General features: G+C 41.6%; 1 protein-coding gene across 1 annotated transcript in view; it reads left to right on the top strand.

The window, feature by feature from the left end:
* LOC145415017 (reelin-like) overlaps positions 1-27,150 on the top strand; it is a 492,696-nt gene that overhangs the window by 159,844 nt on the left and 305,702 nt on the right. The window contains exons 19-20 of the mRNA XM_080284434.1: positions 15,777-15,962; positions 18,788-19,055. Coding sequence (XP_080140560.1) covers positions 15,777-15,962; positions 18,788-19,055 — 454 coding nt within the window. The remainder of the gene's footprint in view (positions 1-15,776; positions 15,963-18,787; positions 19,056-27,150) is intronic.

Here is a 27,150-nt window from a genome sequence, read left to right as displayed (position 1 = left end):
TTGCCTGATGACCAGGAAAGCCTTGTGAGGTCCGAGGTACCATGGCATTGTTTCTTAATACTGTAGCAGCCACTGTTAAGGGAGGGACACAACAGAAGGTGTGATGTGTAATGTGCATGTAATTTGGTCTAGGCAGTTGGAGCTAGATGTTTGTGAGAGTATGCTGGCTTACTCTTTGTGTTAATGACAACAGTGAAAATGTTCAACAACGTAAGATGGTCAGGACCAGGTCCTGAGGGCTACAGCCCCGAAACGAGAGCTCCAGCTCTCCCTGTCACCACCTTGCCATCCACCTCAGGGAACACCGCCTGTTCGGCTGAGGTGTTATAGTCTACTTACCTTATAATGAGTTAAATAGTAATCCCAATTCTGAGTGGCAAAACAGAATGAAATGTGACAGTACTGGAATTTTAAACCTTCCTAAAATTGAGTATTCATTCTTCTCTCCGACAAGAGTATGTTTTTCCCCCCCCCACCTTTTTTTTTTTTCGTTACTTTGTTTGTCTGTTAGCAGGATTACTCAAAAACTAAAAGAGAGATTTAGACTAAATTTGGCCGGAAGAGAAAGCCCATGTCCCAGGGAAACAATCGATTAACTTCTGGGACCGATCCCGATAGTATTACAGATTCTGGATCCAGGAAAACACTTTTTGTGGAACCCTAATCAGTGATGAGAAAACCTAACCCACTGTGAAGTGTAGTTTGGAAATTACGTTGCTCTTGTAGGAGAGATGCGCTCCACTGAGAGCCCCTCAAGCTGAAGCTTGATTAGTCTCATATCTGCATAAAAATGTTGATATTGTGGCAACAGGGTATTGCACCATGCGTGATCAATATTGTGTGTGTGTGTGTGTGTGTGTGTGTGTGTGTGTGTGTGTGTGCGTGTGCGCGCGCTCACACTTATTTGAATGGGGAGAGGAGAATGGGAATATTAATGTAGCAGAATAATTTATTATTATGCATCTTATGTAATTTAAACTGTAATGTACTTTATTGTAATCTTATGTACAGTTAACTTTAAATCAGTATGTTATAAAATGTATTATCTTTTGTCTGTAAGGAGGAGCGCATTCTTCACATCCCATTGCCCCGCGGGGGCGCGAACCCGGCACACACGGTTCCGCTGGTGGCAGGAGTACCCTGGCATGATGATGGCGGACGACCCGTCACTGGGTGAGTGTGTGTGTGTGTGTGTGTGTGTGTGTGTGTGTGTGTGTGTGTGTAGTGATAATTAAAATATCCCAAGGTGAAGATTTCACAGCAACTGGAATTGGAACTGAAAGAGTCTTGTAGGTTTGACCAGAGTTGCTTCTAGAATTTTGGGTAGTCAGTAAGACAGGGGAGAGATAAAGTACATACATGATTAGGGTTATTCCTGATCAGTAACGTGAGCACGGACACGGTCATGTGCTGTGTGCTCAACCGACATCTTTCAAACTTCGAATTAAGCGTATGGAAAACTGGAAGTTGCTGTTGGTAGTCTGAGACAATTTAGTTCTGGTGGAAGGAGAGATGAGGCTCCTTAGAGGAAAAAGATTGTGGAACTAGGAAATGAAATTGAGTGAAACGCCATGAGCAGGAGGATTTATCAGGCCATTTGTAAAATAGCTGTAATTTGCTTAGTGAAGGAAAGAAAACATATAAACAAATGTTTTCCAGAGTACACTAGCCCACTTTGAATGTTGAGGAAACAAACAGATGATGTTGCCATCTTCCCTGTGAAGAGGCCTACTGCCTTGTCCACTGGCGCCGTGTGTGTGTGTGTGTGTGTGTGTGTGTGTGTGTGTGTGTGTGTGTGTGTGTGTGTGTGTGTGTGTGTGTGTGTGTGTGTGTGTGTGTGTGTGTGTGTGTGTGTGTGTGTGTGTGTGTGTGTGTGGTGCGCGCGCGTTGCAAGGCATGATAGGCTGCCATGGTGTTGGTAACTTTTGAACAACAATGGCCTTAGACTGCTTTCACATATGCTCAGAACACAGACTGGTCATCATAAACACCATTTTTCAACATGCGAATAAAAACACAAGACCACATGGACGCACTCACAATCTAGATATTGTGGCGCCTAATTGACTGTCGTTGTAAGGCAGCGAGATCAGAAGAGAAGTTCTTATATCCCGAGCTGTGAGAGGTGCTGAGTGCTCAACAGACCATATCCCTAATAGATCACCAAACTGGAAAAAAATCATACGCCCACAAATGCACCGCAGGACCATGCACGAAAAAACTAAACTGTATCCAGTTTAAATAATGTGGCAGAAGTTGTAACACCTTCTGCAGCACTATTACAGGCAAGCTCTCTCAATGTCCCACCTCTTGATCAGAACAACAACGCCCAACAAACCTTGATGCAGAGTGGCTGAACATTAAGACACTTAACTCCCTGAACACTTCCAGAGAAAACTCTTGGCATCTCCACTCACCACCATAATGACTGGTTTGATGAAAATGTTGAGGGCATACATGACCCTTCTTGCAATGAAAAAACCAGAGCACATAACTGGTTGGCTCATCCTAGCTCCTTAACCCTAAAAACTGAATTCCAGAATCTCAGGAGTGAAACCCAGAAGGAAACTGCATGACATGGAGAACAAATGGTGGACTGAGCAAGCAAGAAGAGCTGCAGAGACTGACTGATATTAACCACCAACATGGGTTCACCACAAATCCCCTTAAATCCATCATGGGCCAACCAAACACAACATAAACCCTTTTTGATCAGCCGAAGGAGAGCTCCTGAATGACAAGCAAGCAATTCAAGAAAAGATGGGCACAACTCTTCAATATCTCACAGAATCGAAGAAATCACAGTGGGCCGCAATATCCCTTGGTAACTTCCAAAATGCTCCTCAGGCGGCAGATCTCTATGTCCCACCTACACTTGCAGAAACTGTTCAGGCCATCCGAACTCTAAGAAAAATTTAAAACCCTGGCCCTGATGGCACACCGTCTGAACTGATGAAAGGGGGTGTGCCAGTTACTTCTGCAGGGCCTCCATAATCTGATACTATCTGGAACCAAGAACAGACTCCACCTTAATGGTTTGCTTCTGATACTGTAACCATCTACAAGAAGAAAAAGGGCCACACAAATTGTGACAACAGTAGAGGTATCTCCCTCTTGTGAATGCTAGCTAAGTACTAGCCAAGTTAATGTTATCCAGACTGATAAAACATTTGCCTGAGCTAACACTTCCTGAAACACAATCTGGATATTGTAAAGAACGAAGTACTACGAGCAGAACCGTGACTAGTACATTGCATTCATCGTCCTTGCAAAAGCATTTAATACTGTCAACAGAGAACTTTTTTATGGAATGCTCTTCCAAAAATATGGAGTTCAGACAAATTTCTGCCATTCTTATGAGTTTACATGACAACATGATTGCTTGTGTGTCCGTAGGTGGGAGCAAAGATCCGAACCTTTCGATGTGGATGTGGGCATAAATCAAGGACGATGACTCCTTGCTCCTGTCATTTTCAGCATCCTAGCTCACCTGCAGTCACCTTTTTAAGTCACCAACAAATGAATCCCGATGATGGAAAAAATTCCAGTTCCGTCTAGATAGTAACTTAAATAATCTCAGACGTCTTCAAACACATACTCCAGAAGCCATACCAACACAGTCTCACTGTTGTTTCCAACATAATCCAGGCAGTGGGGCTCCAAATAAATGTCAGTAAAACAGAAATTATATCTTCCGGGGAAACAATTTAGCAGAACCTCTTTGCAATTCAAATAAATGGTGAGGACGTAAAGCAGGTGGAGAATTTTACCTGCTATGGAAGTGTTCTCACAGCAGATAAGCATAAACGTTGAACAGGAGAAGTCGCTTGCACGAATCAGCCACGCCTTAGCCTCTTGTGGGCTTCTCAGATCCAGAGTCTTTGAAAACACCAACTTGATAATCGAGACAAAAGGTATTAGTATACACAGCTGTATGCCTCTCCACCTCTTATACGGTGCTGAGTCGCTTTACTACTTACCAGCGTCACATCAAACAGCTTGCAAGTCTATCACATCCGAATCTTACAGTGCATCCTAAGACACACATGGCAGGATAAAGTCCCTCACTCACAAATTTTTCACGGGGGCAAAGTTAACCAGCATAGGAATCATGCTGTGGCAGAGAAAAAAAAAAAAAAAAAAAACACAGCTTAGATGAGTCGGACGCGTGTTCCGCATGCCACAATGAGCACCACCTTCCCTACCAGAGTTTCTGTATGGCCAACTCCCCAGAGCACGCCTCAACGCAAAGGGGACAGAAGAAGAGACGTAAAGATAATATAAGAACAACTCTAAAGAAATACAGCATCATACCAAAATAGCTTGAAACCAATGCCTCTGACAGAAATCAGTGGCATGCCTTCTGCTGGAAAGGAACTATTCATCTCGATGAAGCTCGGAAATTGGCCAGAGAAGAGCAGAGAGCAACGGAGGCACAACGAAAAGGGAGTTCTCCCAGCAAACCCGGACTTTACATGCCGACTGTGGCAAAGTTTGTGGATCAGAATTGGTCTGCGCAGTCACACCACACGTTTGCACCCAAAGACTGAAAAACACACCATACTTTGTTGAGTATAGTAGCCGTCTGCCTTCTGCAGTTGAAGGACAGCTTTAAAATAAGTTGTTTGTTTGTTTGTTTGTATGTGTGTGTGTGTGTGTGTGTGTGTGTGTGTGTGTGTGTGTATGTGTGTGTTTGTGTGTGTGTGTGTGTGTGTGTTTGTGTGTGTATGTGTGTGTGTGTGTGTGTGTGTGTGTGTGTGTGTGTGTGTGTTGTCATGCTGTAGTCACAGTGTAAATATTTAAGCTTTTCGTCATAATTTGGAGTTTTCAACCATTGGTAGAATTATTATATTGTCTTGGGTTAACAGATTGCAGGGAGTGAAAAGATGTGGGAAATGTACAAACCTACAATAACAATATATTGAGAAATGTCCTCTTATTTTTTACGGAATTGCTTGATAAAGCAAAAGGCAGATTTAACACGATTCCGACAAAAAAAATGAGTAAGTAAAATGACCAACAGGGAGTTTACTGGCAATGACCTTATGAATGTGATCTTGTCTTTGTGAAGAAAATGAGAATAAAAAGATGGCTAAGAAAAGTTATCCCTACATTAGTCAGAGCACCGTGAATTACTGTACTTAAGTTGCCCAGTAACTGGATTGAACTGAACTGCAACAACTCGGTCATTTGACGCAGAAAAAGCGTCAACACCTGCATGTAAATAGAATGGAAGCAATATCTCCTTGCAGGAACAAACAGCATTAAAAATACGGTAAAGATCGTAAAAAGAGAGAGAAAAAAAAAACTATAAAGAGCCGGTGAGCAAAGAGGTTTCTTCAAGCATGGGTTCATTATTCTCTTCGGTTAAGGAAGCTTCCGAGAGCACCTTTTCCTTGACAGTTTAATGTTTTTCATATATGATACGCTAAAATTTCTGTTGTGTGCGGTTTTTGGAATAAAGTACTGGCATTAGAGGAATGACATAGATAACATAAAAGACGAAAATGAAGCGTCAGAGGCAAAACTAAGTTGTAAAGAAAGAGGCGCTAGCAACCCTGCTTAACCAACGAAAATGTAAGCCTTAGAAGACAGATAGTAAGCTCCATCAGCTCCCCATCTTTATAGACAAAACCTATGAAACTGTCCCCCAGACTCGGGAACTCGACCAGCAAATGACAGAGCAGTAAGAGTGAACCCATGCAAATTCATCACAATACTGATGAGTCCCACCATACATAAGGCACTCATGAGTGAGCCGTAAGTGTCCAGTGCGAAGCAGGGCAACAGCCATACCTCCTGATCACTGAGGCATGGAGGGGAGATCCTTCACTGAAGTCGCACTTTTGGGGCATCTCCCTCTAATTTATGTATAGACAGCAACATCCCACTGTCTTTAAGAATAGGTACGAATCGCAGACTTCAAGGAAGGAGTCATATCGGTAGCAGGAAGTGGGTAGTTCCCAGGGGTTCATAGAGAACACGCAACATAGCAAATGTATTCGCCCTATCATTGCTGTCCATGTCAACAAGCATACAGGAACCCAGCAAAACTGGCAGTAGTTTACCCTCGTCACTGAATTAGGAAACATATTAAAAAACAGGGAAGGACCAGGGGATGAGATGAATTAAAACGCTCAGGGGTCAAAATGGCGCTTTGAGAATCTCACCTTAAAAGACATTTTTTTCGTGTGCTGAAATAATTTTAAAAGCTAAAATGAGAGCAGGCAATTCATCAGTACAAATAGATGTTTTTTGGATAAAGCTTCCTTCCCTCACAAAATATGGAAACACCAAGCCCCAAACCTGACACCAGTGTCTGACTTCGAGCCATCTATATATACAAGAAATCGGTGCCTCGGTGCGTGGATGAACGTTCCAAAAATAACTGAAGAGTCTGGGAAGAGACTAAAGACTTAATGCCTTCAAAATCTGCAGAACTGCTACTCTGGAAGGAACCATGGAGCGAAACTAGGTAGCCAGACAGGACAGACGAGGCACTACAGAGATTTGGCTCCAAGTCCACTGCATAATCTGCCTGACTCTGTATCTAGAGGGATGTGGAGTGTGTGGATGAGAATCATAATACTAAAAAAAAAAAAAAGACTGCTGTGACACAAATAGCTGTAGGTGAGTCCACGACATATGTCTCACATGATTCCAGCAACGAATGATAAATAATCTGCGCTGCAGATTCAAAGGGGAGGCATGCTAGCCTTCACCTACAAGCTAGAAATCGGCACGAGGATATGATAACACCAGTAGCAAGTCACAAACCAGCATGATGCACAGGATCGAGAACACCAAACTTTGCGGTTTAGTAGCAGAGGTGTGCACCTCACAACCCTACACAAGTTTAGATCCTCAATAAGGACTTGATTACGGTTGTAGGAGTGACTTGGTCTGCATCCCACGAAGTTCGTTCGAGACAGTACCCTTAACTAATTCACTGCATGCTTACAAAACACCCTTAGAAGTTTCAGATGTGAAACCCAAGTCAGCCAGCACTCAAATATTAACCCACTAAACTTGGTCTCCTTCAGACACTATTAGCCAACGCATATGCAGAAATAAGTCGGGGTTGGGTGCATTCCCTCGATTCTGACAAAAAATGCATAGCTACAGTATTGTTCGAGGAAAAACACCTCTCTGGTCCGCCCAGTTAGCGACCCTTTCCAATGCCGGCTGCATTTTTCTCTCATCAGACATCCAGGGCCCAACAAAACCCTGTTGCATAGTCATCCACCTAAAGGGAGGAAGACATTCCTTCCTGCAGGGAATCTATTATACCATGGATGGCAACAGCAAACAAAGGAACACTTAGCACATTCCTCCGTGGAGCACCTTCCTTCTCAAGTTGACAAACAGATAATGAGAAGCCCCGACGGACCTGAACTTGCGGCTAGATGCGTAGGGCTCACATTCTCATCGGTTAAGGAAGCTTCCTAAGACCTCGTCCATAGCTATTTACGTTTGGATAGGGTGGTTAATATCTTTTCGTACAATAGTAATGCAGAGTATAGCAGCATTGAAAGTATTTATGCAACACAAAGACTACAATGAGGTGTAACAAAAATAAAAAATCTAGGAAAGGTGTTAAGGGCTTCCTCAAACGACGAAAATTAGAACCTTGATGCCAGTAAATACCAATGACAGGCAGCCAAGCAGCCCAAAACTCTTAAGTTGACTTGGGATGCCATGGCACAGTGTCGTATTATATTTTTCCAAGGCGAGTCAGTAATTGAAAAACATGTTTTCGCTATGATGAGAATGGTGCCCGCTCTCATCTCTCCATCTCTCTCTCTCTCTCTCTCTCTCTCTCTCTCTCTCTCTCTCTCTTTATTTCTTTAATGAACAGGGACACTAGCGTCGATATGACCCAAATCATGTTTATTTTTGGCCAGCGTTTGGAATGTTGCGAAGCTGTTGTCAAGTCGTTGACGGTACTGCTACTGATGGGGGAGAGTATGGCAGGGCGAATAGGGATAGGTTAGAATGTGATGAAAAGACTGAGTCCTATGGGACATCGTTAGACAGTATATTCAATTTTGAACAGTTGTTTTGGTAGAAGACCTTAGCATGTTTAAGAGGAAGTTGGCCAGTCATCTCATATTTTACAATTAAGAATGTGTCTTGGAACTGTGTCAAATGCTTTGTGCTATGTCTACTGCTGCCAGCTTGATTCGTAATGGTTCCCGTTTCTTGTTGAAGTTATCTAGGATAAGCTCAATTAACTCTGAGATTTGGGCGGTGGTTGAATGTTGGTTTGGGTCGGAATATGTGTAAGGAGTCAGATAGAGGGATGTGGAGGTGATGTACGGTTTTGGATAGTGTGCAAACAGCGATATTGTTTTAGATGATGTGGGACTTATGGTAGATTTTTCTTTTCTGAATGAGCGGATGTTCGTTACCTTCTTCCAGATACTGAGGATTTGGTTGTTAGATCAGAATTGGATATTTCTGTATAGGCTCTTACTGTATTGCAGTCGGGCCAAGATTTTTTGTGGATGTTTGAATTCTGATCATGATCTATTTTTATGAGTTTTTTTTTCCCAACACCATTTACTGGACTTGTCATGTGGATGGAGGAGGTGTTTGTGTGTTTGTTTTGAATTTTCTGAATTTTTAGCCGTGGCTTTGTGCTGAGGATTCAAGTTTTTGTGGGTTATTACCATTGAGCGAAGCGATGTTTGCTGTACTTTCAGCTGAGAAATGACCGGCCTGACATGACTCGGCCTGGCCCGACACGACACGACACGGCCGGACCGCGATGAGTTTCAGAGGCAAAGAACTTTTCTACTGTGTGAGATAGAGAAGAGATTCAGCTGGTAGTGGATACTTCCAGTAGATTTTGTTTTTAGTTATATACTTACTCATGATACCAAAAAAAAAAAAAAAAAAAAAAAAAAAAAAAATGTAATACCATATTTCCGAGGCAATGTACCAATGTTTTCATTGGAAATAGTGCACTATGAAACTGATTTTAAAAAGATTTCCTGTTGTAACACTGTGTCTTCTTGCATGAATTCTAACAATTAAATATTGGATATTATGATCATAATTTACAATTAAGTATCGGATATTATGCTCATAATTTTACTTGAACATTTTTTCTGTCTTTAGGGAATGAAATCAGCAAGGGTAATCGCCCCATTTCTGGGTTTTATCATTTAATCAATAGCCAATCGTTTACCGACGTAGTTCGTTCACACGGCAAGTCGGGAGCAGAGAACTGACCATTGCGAGTGTGATAAATGCGGCGCGCTTCGTTATATGCACATCCAGAGAAAACGTGAGAAAGTAAATATTTTAGCTCAATTATTCTTCTGTTATTGTTCAGCTGCCTCACCAGAAATGTTGAAAGTTTACACCAAGATGAAATTGTGATGATAGGCAAATGTAAAAACGCTCGCTCGCTCGTCACGCGCTCACAAAGCGCACTTTACTGATTGATGTTAAGAAATTTATTAGGTTGTTTGCTTGTTCGTTCTTCCTGGGCACAGTTCCATCGCTGCTTGCTTCCATAGTTGATGAGAGGTAAGGTTTTCGATATGTGGATATATATACTGTATATACATACTATTTTTAATTTCCAGAATTTGCTGCTGTTCGTTCACTGCCTACAGTTGTCAAACTTTTTTTTCTATCTTGTGTGTCTTAATCATTTCATTTATAATGTTTAGACTGTGTAAGATTTTCAGTTCTGATAGGGTGGGTTGAGTTTTTCTGTTTAATATATTTCTGTTCTTGATTAATTGTTTTGTTTGAGGGGAGAAGTTATGGTTGGAGTTCTGAGGGCTGTCACTCGGGATATGAGATTTACTGGCTCTTGTAACGATTCTTTTAAAAGTGGTGACTACTGTACCAGTGTTTGGAAAAAAGTTTCTGCTGGAAATTTTTGATGTTTACTCCATGTCTTAAATAACCCCTGCCCAGTTTGTGTCTGGTAACTGACCAACATTTTTTCCTGTCTCTGGCCGGAATTGCTTTTATTGTGTGTAATATAATACCGGGGAAGTGGTCCAGTGAGAGATCACGGACTACTTTCTAGGATGATTGACTGGCTAGCGTTGAGGTACTGTACATAAAGTAAGGTGAGGGGAGGAAGTCGTTTCATTATGTCTGTGTGGAGGTCTTGTACTGGTGTGGGGACTGTTTAAGATGTTTACATGTTCAAGCTGTTTTTCAACAAGAGCCCCTCGGCTGTCTCGTGTTTAAGTGTTTAGCATTTTTTCGGAAGATATTTATTGTTTGTTTGTTTGACTCTTTATCTGTCCGTGTGTGAGAAGTCGAGTACGCCTTCAGGCCTGTGAAAAGTTTACTGACATATTCTTTAAATGAGTTAATAAATTCAGGAGTGTTTAAGCTTCAAATAGTGAATAGGGAAAGGTAGTTGTGTTAACGACTTTTCCTTAGTGACTAAGTGCAAGGACGAGCGAGTCACTCATAAGCCGCCACCTCTTGATTGTAACTATTGCTGATATCTGGTCCTGAGAGGGGAGGGACGAGTGAGATATCAGTATCATAAGCCGTATGACGTCACTGGACACGGTATGTTATCGCAAGGGATAGAAGAAAGAAGCAACCTGTGCACTCCCTCTGTCCCATGAAAAGTGAGTAAAAGAGTTGAGAGTGAGGGTCTAGAAACCCTGCTACTGTGTATTGGTTCCGGGACGCGACAACTTCACCTTCCAGCAGATGTATAGCAGGTAGTCTCACGTACCCCTTATGGCACAAGTGCAAGGGCGGGGATGACTCTACCTAGGGTTTCCATTCTCCTTTAATTCATGTCAGCAATGAGATCAAAGACCTGTAATTAGAATCTCTCCATTCCGTGTAAATGTGTGAAGATGTGTTAAGATGGAGATGACGAGTATTACTAAAAAAGCTAACTACAGTGCTGAGGAAGTTCATCGGTCATGTATATTTACCACATTGTTGCCGAAGTGTGCTTGCATCATAACTTGATTACACTACTGTGGTATCAGAGGCGTGTCTTAATGATGGTCGCTGCAGTGGCAGACTCGAGTAGGCTATATGCGATTTTATTTGCAGCGGAGCTGGTACCAAACCCTATAGCCTAACAGTGAAGCTGTTGGTGATGGTAGCAGTGGTGTTAGGTTTGAGTGTGGGTTGCTAGGATTAAACTTGGCGGTAGCACTGGTACAGGAAATGTCAGAAGTGCATTAAGAAGGCCGTAATAAGGGTTCGATCAAATACTTTTTTTTTTTTAGAGATCAGATACAAATACAAAACTTTTGAAGTTATCATACAAAAATACAAATACAAATACTTTTATTCTCAAATGCAAAAATACAATTACAGATACAAATACCTACACATCAGAATTACATTTTATCATCATAATGCACGGAAAATTTCATAATTTGCCTGTAAGTAACAACATATAAAACATTATGAAGAAATACAAATACAAATACAAAATACCTTTTTTCTGGGTGCCAAAAAATACAATTACAAATACAAATACTTCGAAAATGTTTTTAAATATACCTCAGATACATATATACTGTAATTATATTTGATCCACCCTGGCCGTAATAATACAGTTGTGGCGTCAGAAGTGATTGTGGCTACGGTGGCAGATATCGCCATACATAACTGAGTGATAATCAATTAACAAGATCTTATGTGAGTGGTGTTTCCAGTCACAGCTTTATTTATGTCTGTCTATCTATCTGTCTATCTATTGACCGACGCCCTAATCCCGCAAAGGGTGACCGCAGACATAACGCCTCCAAGTCGCTCTATCACCCACCATTTGACTGCCTTCCCCCAGCTCACTCCCCCTCTCTCATATACCTCTCAACTCCATCCCTCCACTTCATCTTTGGTCTTCTCCTCCCTCTGCCTCCCTCAGCTTCACCTACATACACCATCTTAGTCAGTCTTTTATTCTCCATTCTCTCCACATGTCCAAACCACTTCAGTGAATTTCTCCTATTTTTCTCAACCGCATCCACATCTACCCCACAACGTTCCTTCACTTCTTCATTCGTCAACCTGTCCCTCCATGTCACTCCACATGCTCCTCTCAAGTACCTCATTTCCACTGCTCTCACTCTTGACTTGTTCCTCTTGCAAGGTCCATGCCTCGCTTCCATACGTCAGGGTAGGGATCACAATAGTGTCATGCATTGACTTCTTAACTTCCATACTCACCTCCCTATTTCTCATCACTGCTATCAGTGAAACAACAACCTTCCTTCCCTGCTGTACCCTTTCACGCACTTCATCCCCAAAACCTCCATCCTTACTCATCACACTACGCAAGTACTTGAATGCACTCACATTCTCCATATCCTTACCATCCAACCTCACTGTACATTATGTGACTTCATTCCTCCTCAAACACCATAACTTTACTCTTGTTTACATTAACTTTCAGATTCCTCTTCCTACACACTGTCCCAAATTCATTCACCAAACCTTGCAACTCCTGTTCATCTTCACTCAACAATACTGTATCATCAGCAGACAGCAACACCGGAATCTTCCACATCTCACCCTCATTCATTAAAGCCATCCCCACATCCACTGCCCTACCTTGCACCTCCTTTACAACTCCATCCATGTATATATTAAACAGCCATGTATACATCACACACCCCTTTTTAGTCCCACATTTAGATCAAAGAACTCACTCAGCTCACCATCCACTCGCACCGTAACCCTAGCTTCTTCGTACATACTCTTCACAGCACTCAACAATTTCCCATCCACTCCATATATTCTTAATACCTTCCACATACCTTGCCTATCTATTCTGTCATAAGCTTTCTCCAAGTCCATGAAGGCAGCAAACACTTTCTTTTCCTTCTCTAGATACTTCTCCACTAAACATCTTAGAACAAATATCTGATCTACACACACTTTTCCCATCCTAAATCCCCCTTGTTCTCCAACTAGCTCCTCTGTTATATGCCTAACCCTATCAATGAGTATTCTACCATACATTTTTCTAGTCACACTAAGAAGGCAAATACCCCTATGGTTACCACATACTTCTCTCTCCCTTTTTCCTTTGTGTAAAGGAACAATTATACCTGATTTCCAGTCCTTTGGAGCCCTTCCCTCTTCCCAAGCCAATCTACACAACTTGAATATCCACTCCACAACAATCTAACCCCCGTACTTCAGCATTTCACCACACACTCCATTAATTCCTGGGGCCTTTCCCATCTTGATCTTCTTCATTGCCTCCACTACTTCCGCCTTACTGATCTCTTCCTCCCTCCTCTCAACTCTTCTTCTCCCAGCCATTCCCCAACCACTTATACTCGCACTGCTCTCACTCTCTACATTCAACAAATCCTCAAAGTGCTCCTTCCATCTCCTCAATTTCTCTCTCTTCTCCACTAACAATCTGTTATTCCCATTTTTCACTCCCCTACTATTTCCCCTTTCACACTGTCTTACTTTCTTTACCTCCTTCCTAAACAATTTCTTACTCTCCTTCCATTTTACACTCAAATTTCTCCCAAACTCTTCATCCGCTTTCTTCTTACTCTCCTTCATCAATCTCTTCACCTCCCTTCTCGTATTCACATATACCTCTCTCTTCCCTCTCTCATCTTCTACCCTACCTCTAATCGCTAGCCATTCACTATATGCCTTCTTCTTTAGTTCCACAGCTCGTTTCACCTCATCATTCCACCATGCTGTCCCTTGCACACCCCTGCATCTCCTCCTCACTCCACAAACCGCCTCACACGCTGCGCCTATCTCTTCCGTGAATATCTTACATACGTCTTTCACCTCTTCCATCTGCTCTAACTCATACCTTCCCAATCTCTCTTCCACTATGCTCTTATACTCTGCCATTTTCTTACTATCTTGCAACTTCTCCACTCTTCTCACAGGAGCTGTTTCCTCCTGTCTTCCCCTTCGTCTCTTCTCCCATTTTCTTGGCAGCCTTACCTTGGCCATCACTATGTGATGGTCTGAGACTCCATTCCCCCACCCCCTCCACATTCTTGCATCCAACACTTGTCTTCTCATTCACTCATCCACACACACGTAGTCTATCATTGCCTTTCGTTCAACAAGTTCACCATCCATCCTCCTCATTACTCTCCATGTATACCGGTGGATCATCTTATGCCGAATGTAGGTATTGGCTATTGCCAACCCCTTACAAACACAGATGTCCACCAAAGCACTACCATTCCCATCTACGTCAGCTGGCACACTCCACTGACCAACCACTGCATCCACTCGTACATTTCCAACTTGCCATTCATGTCTCCAGTCAAAAACACTCTCTCGCTCCTCTCAAACTTGTCCATACATGCTTCTACACTCGCCCAAAACTCATCTTTCACTCTTGCCACTCGGTCCTCTGTCGGCGCATACGCACATACAATCGCCCAAGCTTGTATACCTACTTTCATCCTCACCCATACAATCTTTGCACCCACTGTTCCATACTCTCTTATTTTCTCCTTCCACTTCTTGCTTGTCGTCAGACATACTCCCTCTCTTGCCCTCTCATTCTCATTAATTCCCGAACATATACCTAAATCATATCCCCATTCTCTCACCCTTTCACCTTTCCATTTAGTTTCAGTCAGTCCACATACCTCCACTCTTGCATCCTTAAGCACCTGAACAATCTCTCTCTCTTTCACTTCATCATTCACTCCTTCATATTCCATGTCCCCACCCTTAGAATGTCGTATGTCTTGGCTTAACGTGGTCTGTCTCTGTTTTCTTTGAGTAAGGATGGAACTTTGGGGGATGAAGTACGTGAAAGGGTACAGCAGGGAAGGAAGGTTGTTGGCACACTGAAAGCAGTGATGAGAAATAGGGAGGTGAGTATGGAAGTTAAGAAGTCACTGCATGATGGTATTGTGATCCCTACCCTGACGTATGGAAGCGAGGCGTGGACCTTGCAAGAGGGGAACAAGTCAAGAGTGAGAGCAGTGGAAATGAGTTACTTGAGAGGAGCATGTGGAGTGACATGGAGGGACAGGTTGACGAATGAAGAAGTGAAGGAACGTTGTGGGGTAGATGTGGATGTGGTTGAAAAGATTAGGAGAAATACACTGAGGTGGTTTGGACATGTGGAGAGGATGGAGAATGAAAGACTGACTAAGAGGGTGTATGTAGGTGAGGTGGAGGGAGGGAGAGGGAGGGGTAGACCGAGGATGAGGTGGAGGGATGGAGTTGAGAGGCATATGAGGGAGGGGGGGGTGAGTTGGGGGGAGGGGAGTCAAATGGTGGGTGACAGAGTGACTTGGAGGCGTTTTGTCTGCGGCCACCCTTGGCGGGATTAGGGCGTCGGGCTATAGATAGATAGATAGATAGATAGAGTTTGTTTTTATGATCCAAAATATATTGCTGATGGTGTGTGTGTGTGTGTGTGTGTGTGTGTGTGTGTGTGTGTGTGTGTGTGTGTGTGTGTGTGTGTGTGTGTGTGTGTGTGTGTGTGTGTGTGTGTGTGTGTGTGTGTGTGCAGGAAGTAAATGGTCAATTAATAATGGAGTGACGATATTTACTAAATGTTTAATTACCAAGATCTGTAGTAGTAATGATGTACTTCCATAGTAGTGTATTTTTAGATGTTGTGTCCATCATTCTATATTTTACGTTGGTCATAACCTCTAGAATTTTAAATGCAATTTCTCCAGGTTCTCGAAATGAACGGATTTTTACCCTGGCTCTCATTTAGACCTTTGTAATGGGCTAATTTGCAGACTTTCAGCTTCGTAGTCTTTTCTCCTGCAGTAAAAACATTCCTGGTTAAATGTCAGGGGAGCGGGCTGAGTGGCACCTGGACAACGTAATGGTGCTGGCCAATGAGACGCTGCCTCTTGCACTCTTCGACGACATGGATAGCGACAGGTCCACCTCCGACCCCTGGTTCCAGCAGGCGGGTCAAGCTGTCACTCCAGGCTGCGACTCGAACACCAGCGTCTTGCTCTTCTCCGGTGCGGCAGGTGGGTGTACGCTGAACAGTCATTCGAGGTACAATACATGTCACCGAGCAGTCCCTCTTCCACTCAATGTCTTATAAGCTTACAGGTACAGTGAAGTAGTCTTATCAGTCCTGCGAAGCAGGATGCCATCATTTTCGGCAACTCGCCCTGTACCATTGCACGAAATTCATCCTCTGTGTGTGTGTGTGTGTGTGTGTGTGTGTGTGTGTGTGTGTGTGTGTGTGTGTGTGTGTGTGTAACTTCTCCTAGGCTAATTGGTGGATATGAATGAAACATCCCAGGTGAGTCCTTCACCCCAAAGGTTTTTCCGCTATATACAGTACAATTTTCCAAACATGATTTTAAGGTTGGGTCAGAGATTCTCACCAAATAAAAAACAAGTAAATAAAAAAAATAGCAAAAAGAGGGCGGATGTGGCTTTGAACTCTTAGTATAAGCTGTATAATGGACTGTCATTCGTAATGCGGTATGTGCGGAACGTGCCCCCCCCCCTCCATGATTCTTGGGGTCTGCCCCCCCCCTTACCAAATGTAAAAACGATCATAAATAGGGAAGAGTGAGGTCATGGATTTCATGGAAACTTTTCAAGTCAGTACAACTGGTTCCTTGATAATGTATTCCACTATATACATTTTTCCACCATTAACTTCAGGGAGGTCAGCCTCACTCCAAAACCTGTAAACGATACAAAACTGGGGAAGAAAGCCAGATATCGCACTGATCTCTTAGGACATGTTGTAGAATGTGCCCCCATCCACTACTACTGCAACCACTACTACCACTTCTATAACAACAACAACAGTAACTACTACTACTACTACTACTACTCTACGACTACTATTACTACTCACTGAGCGAATCCAGGGATATCACCCCCTCACATATGGCACCATATCGATCATGTAGCTTTTACGTCGGGTTACTAGCTTCTTATGACGCAGGAATATTATATTGTAATTCTTTCAGATCGGCCTGCATATCGCAGGATTGTGAATGCACTTTCCTTGTTGTCTCTGAAGGTACAAGAAAAAACTGCACGTCTACTTTTTTTTATTATATATATATTCAGAAAAACTAAACACTTTATACTGTATAAACCATTTTGTTAGCTATGTATTATGTACGATTAAATCAGCTATATAACTCAATAGCCCTATTGCTGACACAGCTAATTTAGGTATTTTCTGGCTGCAGTCAGATGACTTTTTCCAGTTTATGGCCGCTCCTTGTAGTTGGAAGGTACAATGATTCTTATTAATCCACTGAGTTGCCGAAGATAACCTAGGTATTTTTTTGCTGCTACTCCCACACAGAGTCTCTTCAGCAGTGTCCGAGTTTTGAGTCTCCGACAGTAATGACATGTTCCGAAATTTACGGACAAATACCACTCAGGTCCAGCATTATAGAACCTGCTGATAACGACACTTGTGTTATCCAGACCTTCTCTTGTAGCCTCACCTATTCTGTCTCTCCATAACTTCAGGGTTCAGTCATGAATGTGCTTCATACCTTCACTTTTTTTTTTTTTCTCAAGTGGGTTCATGATGTGTGTGTGTGTGTGTGTGTGTGTGTGTGTGTGTGTGTGTGTGTGTGTGTGTGTGTGTGTGTGTGTGTGTGTGTGTGTGTTAATCTTTACAGGCCCATGTTATAAATAAGTGAATTTTCATATGTTTTCTTCAATAACTGTGCTGGTGCAAAGATTACTCTATCCTAACATTCTGGTAGGCATCTTGATAAACTCTTACCAAACATTTTGATGATTCTTTAACCTTATTAAGGAGTGCTCTCTCATGTATTTTACTGTATTTATCAGCGAACTTACGAGTTTTTAAGTTTTCATTTTTAGTACCGCGGAACAATTAGTCATTCACGACTCCATTGGTAAACTTCATGCCTCCAGGTTCTCTAGCATACGAGTATATTTTCAAAACTAGTTTCATCGCAGCCCTCCAGCTGCACTGAACGATTTCCGCAGATACCTTATCAAAGTAAGTGCCTCCTCATCTCGCAGCTTTTTAGTGACTACTTCACTTTCAGGCCTTCAAATAGTCATGAACACATTCTCTCCTTTTGCGTCACCAAACACATTCCTTTTCCTCTTGATTCCTCATCATAACTTTTTCAAAATAATATTCCCGCCTGTCTCTTATATGTGTTTCATGTTTGATTATTTTGTAACTTTTGGCCTCCATTTTCCCATTTTTTCATATTCATTGATACGGTTGTGCCAGCCTTTCCAGGATATTTCGATTAATTTTCTACCTAGCCCTGTGTAAGCCTGTCTTTATTTTTTTTTCCCACCTCCCTGTACGTAATTTTCCCCCTCAGCTTCGTTAATATGAACTCCTTTCATCAGTCACATCTACTCTTTACTTCTGATCTTCAGGGCTCCTTCTACATCAGTATTGCACCGTGGTGTTCTCACGTCAGTTATTATTTTGGCAGCACTCGCCCCCCCCAACACACACCTTAAACATTCCTAATCAAATTCGTTACCTAACTGAATTATTCGCTGGTAAACAAAGTGGTAAAGGTGTAAGACTGCGTGTGGATAAGGGTTTGATGAAATATAATAACAGGATGTCACGTTTTGTGTAACCCAACTAACAAAGGAAAAACTATGATAATAGTGTGGCACTTTTGAGGTGGAGTGAGAGGAAGAGGCTCGCAAGGTATAAGGTGTACGAATGAAATTTCTGTGAAATATGTGGTGGGCTGTGTTGGATGGTAGAACAGATAGCAACTAATAAATCAGAGTGAGGAGAGTTAAGAAACCTTTGTGGATTAATGATGATGATGATGATGATGACGTGTGATCCCTGCAGCTCCTCGATATACCGAGACCTGGGACTTTCAAGCTTCAGAGTCCACAGTGGTTCAGTTTGATATCAATATGGGATGTACGATGGCCAGTCAGACCTCCCGAGTGGATCTGCAGTATTCTATTGATAACGGTCGGACGTGGCAGCTGGTGCAGGAGTTGTGCGCTCCACCCTCTGTAGACTGCGACACTTTCCACCTAGCTTCCTCCTTCACTCCAGCACTCCACCCCGCCTGGACTCGCTTCACCACTACTCTCCCAAAGGCAGTCGTGTAAGTAACTGTTCAAACTTTTTGGTAAAAAAAAAGTAGTCTTTATGTTTACGTCCATTGTATCTCATTAATAAAAATTACTACATATTTTCTCCCAGTTATCATTTTGAACTGATTTCGCACGGGTGAAAATCCAGTTTTAGTCTTGTACTATTTCCAGCTCCTAATTTGTAAGTGATGAATAACTTGTATCGCTTGTGCTGGCGTATCCATCTGTCTGCCCATTAAAGAGCAGACCAAGTGTTTGTACAGCACCAGGTATTGTATAGTTCATGAAACGGATCGTGCCGTACAAATTATTAATGTGTTTTTTCTTCTTTATGAATCTACCCGCCTTACAGAAGTATTAGGGAACCAGGAACAACGAATGAGGATAGTGCACATTTATTCCTCGTTGCTGGATGAATGAACTACCCGTTCACTTCACAGTTCGCTAATTTATATCAGTCCTATTGCTGGTAAAGATGTAAAAAAAAAAATGTGGAGAAGTGTATCAAGCAACACTCACAAAGAACTTTTAATGATCACTGTTCAGTTTCACGCCACCATTGGAATGCACACCCGACGACAAACCGCCGTCCCTCGATATAGATGGCAACTGAACCGCTTTGCAGGTGGGATATGGGGGCGGGGGGGGGGGGGGAGTATCTGCGCTTTTCCTCAACGGATGGCACTGACGCATGAACAGTTGTAACAAACTTTACCTTCAGTGACGGCATGAGGAATGTGTATCCAGCTCGTTCAAGTGGGAGTGATACACTTTACCGCCGTCTTGTGACTGAAAGTGTTGATGATGATGGTAAATAATGATGACAGATACTGGCCATAATGATGATGGTGATACATGATACAAGATTACGAGCGAGCGAGCGATGTCTGCTCTCAGTTAAGTTTGGGAATGAGCAGACCGTCACGCAAAGCAGAAGCTAATAACTTTACTCCTATGTGAAATAGTGCTGAAATTCTTTCTGCATGTGATACATCCATGCAGTAAATTTTGTTATCAACTAAAAACTCACCCATAAATGTCCAGGAACCCCTTGGAATCTCCAGTTATCCAAGGAAGTGCTCGGGTCTAATCTTTGAGCGCCTCAATTACGAAATAAAAATAAAAATGATTTTCTGTCATAATACTGTCTATTTTGGCATCAGCTTTGGCAATCAAATATAAGAGATTTTATATCAGAGGGAAATTGTGATAACATGACTCTCGCTTGCTCATCACATACTCACAAAGCGCGCGTTGCTGCTATACGATGATGATGATGATGATGATGGTGATGAAACATGATCCATGATATATGATGATGATGATGATACTTGATGCATGATATACTGTATGATGGATGAATGATGATGATGATGATAAATGAAGAATACTGAGTGGTAGATATTGGATAGGGATGATGATGAGGATTTTGGATTATGCTGATGGATACTCATGATGTACGAAGATAATGAATGATGATGATGATGATTGATGTATGATGATAATGGATGATGCTGATAAATGTCAGCGAGTGTGAACGACGGGTGACAGCCGATGGATTACGATGATGGATGATGATGAGGGATGATGATGATGGTTAATGATTATGGATGATGATGATGATGAACGATGATGACGGATGTTAGATGCTGGATGATATTGGATGATGGATGATGATGGTGAATGATGGGCGATGGATGATGGTGATGATGATGGATAATGAATGATGATATTAGATGCTAGACGAAGGACGACGGATGATGGATGATGATGATGAATGATCATGATTAATGGTGGATGATGATGATGATGGTGATGGATGGTGATAACGATGATGGATGATGGTAATGATGATGATGATGATGGTGGTGGACGTTGATGACAATGATGAATGATGATGTTTCGTGATGATAATGGAAGATGGAGAGATGATGATAATGATGACAGATAATGAGGAATGATGATGATGATGATGATGAGACGGATGATGATGATGATGATGATGATGATGATGATAAGAAGGAGGAGAAGGAGGGGTGATGGATAATGGTGGTGGATGATAGATGACGGATGGCAGATGGACGACAGACTACAGGTGATGATGATGATGATGATGATGATGAAATTCGTGCAGAATCGAAAAGAAAGCCATCTAAGCATATATTAATTTACCATCTATTTGTCTGCCTCTACCTGTATGGAGATCTGTCAATCTGTCTGTTTATCTGTATCTGGAGGGAAGGAATGGAAAGGTAAATGAGAGAGGGGTGTGTGAGTTGGGGGGAGGGCAGCGCAATGGCAGGGGACGGCGACATAGAGACGATCTGTTTCTGGCCACCCCTTACGGAATGAAGGCGTCTGGCTATAGATAGATAGATAGACAGCTAAAAAAAATCATTACGCGATTACACACTGCTTCACAAATCACATCTTGGTTTACATAAACTGCAATTTGTAATGGAAAATATTTTTTTAACAGCTGAGCATGACACAAACACACACACGCGGCTCGTAACAGAACACCCACTTGGGTGCACTAATAGTAGTAATAGTAGTTGTAGTAGCAGTGGTAGCAGTAGTAGTAATAACAAGTGCTTGTGGGCCCTTTGGGCCCCTCGCACTTGCTCCTGCGGAGGGCTGTCACGCTGCGCGCTCACTTTCTCGTGCTTCGCCCTAGTTTCCTCATGCTTCGCACATGTTTCCTCTCGCTTCGCGTACGCATTGCAATCATTTCAGGTAATCTGAGTCACATTTATGTGCTGTTCTAATCTAATGTCACTATCAGCCGTCAAGGCGACATCGAAAGGCCCATGATGGTCCGTTTATGTGCTGTTCTAGTCTAACGTTGTCACTTGGATTTTTTGCAGCTAACCAATTGATCGTACTGTTTGCAGCTTCGGGAATGGAACCCAAGTTGTCTGAACGCAAGTCCGAAATACACACACAGACACATGGCTACTGCTATAGTATATTTTCGTTGTAACTGTGGGCAAAAAATTCTACGGAGATTCTATGCCGGGCGCTGGAAGCAACTCTTTTTTTTGGTCAAAACGTGATCGCTCATTAAATATAGTAAAAGTTTTTCAATCGTGATGGGACCAAGTTTTTTCACATCAGCGAATTTTTTGCGATTTTTTGGCCAACTTTGGTGCGATTTGAATGTGCAGTTTCGGCAGCCCAAAACACACACACACACACACACACACACACACACACACACACACACACACACACACACATGGCTAGTGCTACAGTATATTAGGTAAGAAGAAGAAGAAGAAGAATTATAATAATGAAAATAAACATAAATACAGTTCTGAAATTGCTGAAGCAATATTCAAACAACTCCACATTCCAGATGATAATGAAACATTCCAGATTAGAATGACAAAAATTCCACTTTTGTACATCAGATTTGGTGTACCGTCTGTGAAATGTACACAGTATTATGATGGTAGGTCCAAAAGTCGTTAAAAAGCGTAAAAAATATTGATTTGTTATAACTGCTGTTATGAAATCTTAAAAATTAGACACTCTTAGGATTCTAAAAAAAACTTTTCTTATGACTGTAGACCTAATATTAAAGAACTTTTGGTATGACTCAAAATTTTGTACGGAATTTGCCCTGTGACCTTGAGATCAAAGTCAAGGTCATTCATACTATGCAAATCATTTTCACTGATGACACACAAAATTTCCACCGCGTTTGGTCAAAATCGGCCAAATAGTTTCCGATTTAGCACTTTCAGGCGGCCATTTGATTTCCCTCAATATCTCAGAAAGTATTTGTAGGATCTCAGTATCAGTACTCAGGTGCACTAGTGTATATTGACGACTACATACTGGGTCATTTGCAAAACAATTAATTTAGTAGTCTTTGCTAGGCAGGAGAGCAAAAACTGAAGAAATAACAGAGGGGGCTACGCTTAAAAAAAAAAAAAAAAAAAAAAAAAAAAAGATGTTGCAAAAGAAACCTGCAACCAAGATACATCACCCCTGAAAATTTCAACTCTATATCTCGAACGGTCTTGCCATGCCAGCTTTCTAGGCCCCCCACCCCCCCAAACAAAAATAATAATAATATTTACAATATCACTAAGAACTCCAAAGCATGTGGAGTTATTAATAATAATAATAATAATTATTATTATTATTATTATTATAATAATAATAATAATAATTATTATTATTATTATTATTATTTTTATTATTATTACATCAACAACCACCACCAACACCACCACCACCAACAACAACAATCACTACTGCTGCTGCTGCTGCTGCTGCTACTGCCGCTGCCGCTGCCGTTGCTGCTGCTGCTGCTGCTGCTGCTGCTGCTTCTCTGGTCTTCCGTTTCTTAAAAGTCCCACTTCGTCCTTCGAAATTCACAAGCGCTGCAATCAACAAACAGCATCATAATTACAAGAGACGTGACATCACTCCTTTACAATACAAACATCATCTGTAGAAGATGTATTCCATGACTGCAGTGACTAAATAATTACGTTAATATGTTAACAAATAAATTTGGGCTTTTCTTGTAGTATAGTGGCATATGAAGGCAGCACCCATATTTCAGTGAGTTATATTATCAGAGCCGGTAGGTCATAAGTGTTACAAGCCAAGTTCATGGCTTTGCTGCCACAGAACTTCAAACAGGGGAACAGTGCTCCATCAGTGGAAGAGCAAATAATCTTACACAAGGCACAGTAATTTCAGGGTCATTAAAAATGTTACTGGCCATCCTGATGATTCACAAATTCCTTTGAACATTAGAAACAGCATCACGAGTGTGTCTCAGATGTCATTTTCATGTTGGAAATGACACCCAAGATCTCAAGGGACCTCCCCATGACCTGCGGACATCCGGCATTATTTAATGCAGGGTGCGAGGGATGAGACTTTGTGGAATGACCACAGACCGTACCTTTAGTGTTATGCCAAGAATTAGACAGTTCCACGAACAAGGTTATCGGCTGTTATATTCATGTAAAGAATAACTCCCAAGATCTACCGGAACCCTCCATTACCGGGGTGCTTCCATTTTCCATTACCGGGGTGCTTCCATCAACGGTTAATACACGATGTAGAGGATGAGGCTTTCTAGAACGGCCAAGGCCATAGTTTTAGTCGTTCTCGCACTGTTTCACATCCCGATATTGACACTATTGCCCAGTGTGTTTCTGATCTGCGATGAGAACATCATCTACCACAGACTACCTTCACTCATTGTGATATCAAGAAGAGCCCCCAAAGGAGGCACCGTTGACATAGCTGGAAAAAAAAAAAAAAAAAAAAAAAGTGATGTGCCAAATGCTCGTAAATAGTACTGGGCCGGAAACCCTATACCCTGAAGAACTCCAGACACAAACAGTCGCTTAACTACCATTAATACCATCAACAACACACACCCTCTGCCTTCATGAAAGTAAATTTTCAATCCCAGATTATTTACACTCCCTACGTTAGTGGAAACAAGGTTGTACAGTAATCTTGTGCAACTGACCTTATCGAAGGATATGGAGAAATGTGTGCACTAACCTACCCTTGATCCACGATCCTAATATTGCTGCATTGCATGGCTTTGGCAGTGTTTTTCAACCTGGGTGCCACGGCACCCTGGTGTGCCAGTGACGGTGCACCAGTGACGGTGCACATGGGTGCCACAAGATTATTCGTGTGGTAATTTTCCATTGATTTAATTTCTTCATTAACGCCATAGATCTTGTACTGGCATTTATTATATAATTAACTAGTAAAGAAGAACCGTAATAATATTTTCAAATAGATCTCTTTAAATGATAAAATTTTGTACACGGATATAAACATGGTTATTGATTAAACCAAAGGAGTTTATGATGGGAAGTAAATGAACATATAATTCACTGTATTCATCTGGTTTACGGTCATCACTAACTGTGTTTATGGCTGAGTGCCGTCCAGTACGTCTTATGTTTGCGTTGGCTTCACTGCTGATGTATTGAAATATTATAATTACTGTATTACGATCTCCAGATTCTGTGAAATTCTTATTGATACTGTATATATTATTTTTTTTCTCTTTTTTTTTTTGGGGGGGGGAGGGTGGGGAGTGGGAAGATCTAGAAGGCTGGCATTCCAAGACTGTTGGAGATAGACTTGAAATTTTCAGTAGTGATGTATCATGGTTGTGGGCACAATTTTCCCCCAGCACTAGCGCCGCACTAGCGCCCTCTATGTTATTTTTTCAATTTTGATCTCCTACGCAGCAAAAACTACTAACCCGATTGCTTTACAAATGTTCCATTATGTAGTAGTCAACATATATTGGTGCACGTGGACAGTGACACTGAGATCCAACAAAAACTTTTTGGGATATTGAAGAAAATCAAAATGGCCTCCTCATCCCTGTAAGTGGAAATGTAGTGCGTCATGAGTGAACATGATTTGGATAGTATGAATGACCTTGATCTGAAAGTCATAGATTAGAATCCGTAAAAATTTTTGAATTATACAAAAAGTCCCTTAATATTAGGTCTACAGTGATAACAAATGTATTTTCATCTGGATTGTGCGGTTCACCGAATATTGCTTCAGTAGTTTCAGAATTCTAATTACATTCCTATTATTATTATTATTATTATTATTATTATTGAAAATTATTATTATTTCTATTATTATTATTATCATTATTATCATTATCATTACTGTTGCCATGGGAAGAAAAATAGCTGGTGCAATGAAAGCCTTGATAAGAAACAGAGGCTTGAGTGTTGAAGCTGCACGAGGCTTACATGAAGGAGTGTTAGTGCCAACTTTAACATATGGATGTGAGACTATGGTGTGGCATGAAAATGAGAAGTTAAGAGTAAGAGCAGTGGAGATGGGACTGCTGAGGAATGTATGTGGAGTACAGAGGTGGATTTGATACGAAATAATGTGATTCGTGAAAAATGTTGAGTGGGGAAGTCGGTGGACACCAGAATCGAAGAGAGTGTACTGAGATGGTATGGTCTTGAGGAGAGAATGGATAACAGTACTGTAGAGTGGTGAAAAAGGTATATCTGAGCGAACTTGAAGGAGGAAGGAGGCAAGGTAGGCCAAGGAGAAGGTGAAGAGATATGGTGGATGAGTGTGTGAGGAAGAGAGGTTTGGAAGTCGGTGTGGTTAGGGAACTGACAAGAGATCGAGCTTGCTGGATGAATGTTGTGAGGAGAAGTGCATGATCAGGGATTTGGAACCCTTTTTTAACGTGTTAGCTCCCGGATTGACTCAATCGGGTACGTTTATGTGAAGCTACACAACGTGGTGAATGTTTTGGGCGTATCCGATAGAGCCAGGATTCCGGGGGCTTGAATGATGAGCGAATGGATGTGTCGCCAATTGGATTGGGTAAATTTGGGCTGTCTGGACATTGCAACTCCTCACCCTGCCCTAGGGTGGGAAAGGAGGTCCGGATGATGATGATGATAATGATGATTACGGTACTATTACTTCTATCATTCTTCTTCTTCTTCTTCTTATTATTATTATTATTATTATTATTATTATTGTTATTATTGTTATGTTATTATTATTATTATTATTATTATTATTATTATTAATAATATTATTATTATTATTGTTATTGTTGTTGTTGTTGTTGTTTTATTATTATTATTATTATTATTATCATTATTATTATTATTATTATTATTACTACTACTACTACTGCTGCTACTACTACTACTACTACTGCTACTACTACTACTACTACTACTACTATTACTGATTGTTATCATTATTATTATTAAATACAAGACACAACTGGAAAGCATTTCTAACAGGAAATTGACCAGGAGTGCCAAAGAAAAAGGATGCCATCACCGACAAAGGCTTGGAAACCACTGACTTGGAGTATAAGGGATTCTTCCTTTTATTTTGAACAGCGCTGCTTGTTTATAATGCTGTAGGTGATGTGATCCTCTGCTACAGTGTTAGTGGAGCTGGGTAACTATGGTCGCTATCTGTGTATATGTATCTGTCATCAACTTCTTTTTGGCGTAGGGGCCTGGGACTAGGCTACTTACGTAGTCCCGATGTTCAAGGCGAGGCTAACCAATAACTTCTCCCTGATTGGCATTATAT

Source organism: Coenobita brevimanus, chromosome 101, assembly GCF_032717465.1.
Source record: "Coenobita brevimanus isolate Jiangsu-jjx chromosome 101, ASM3271746v2, whole genome shotgun sequence".
In the NCBI taxonomy this organism is placed as follows: Eukaryota; Metazoa; Arthropoda; class Malacostraca; order Decapoda; family Coenobitidae; genus Coenobita; species Coenobita brevimanus.
The sequence above is the reverse complement of the archived record's forward strand: the minus strand, read 5'-3'. Positions and strand labels throughout refer to the sequence as shown.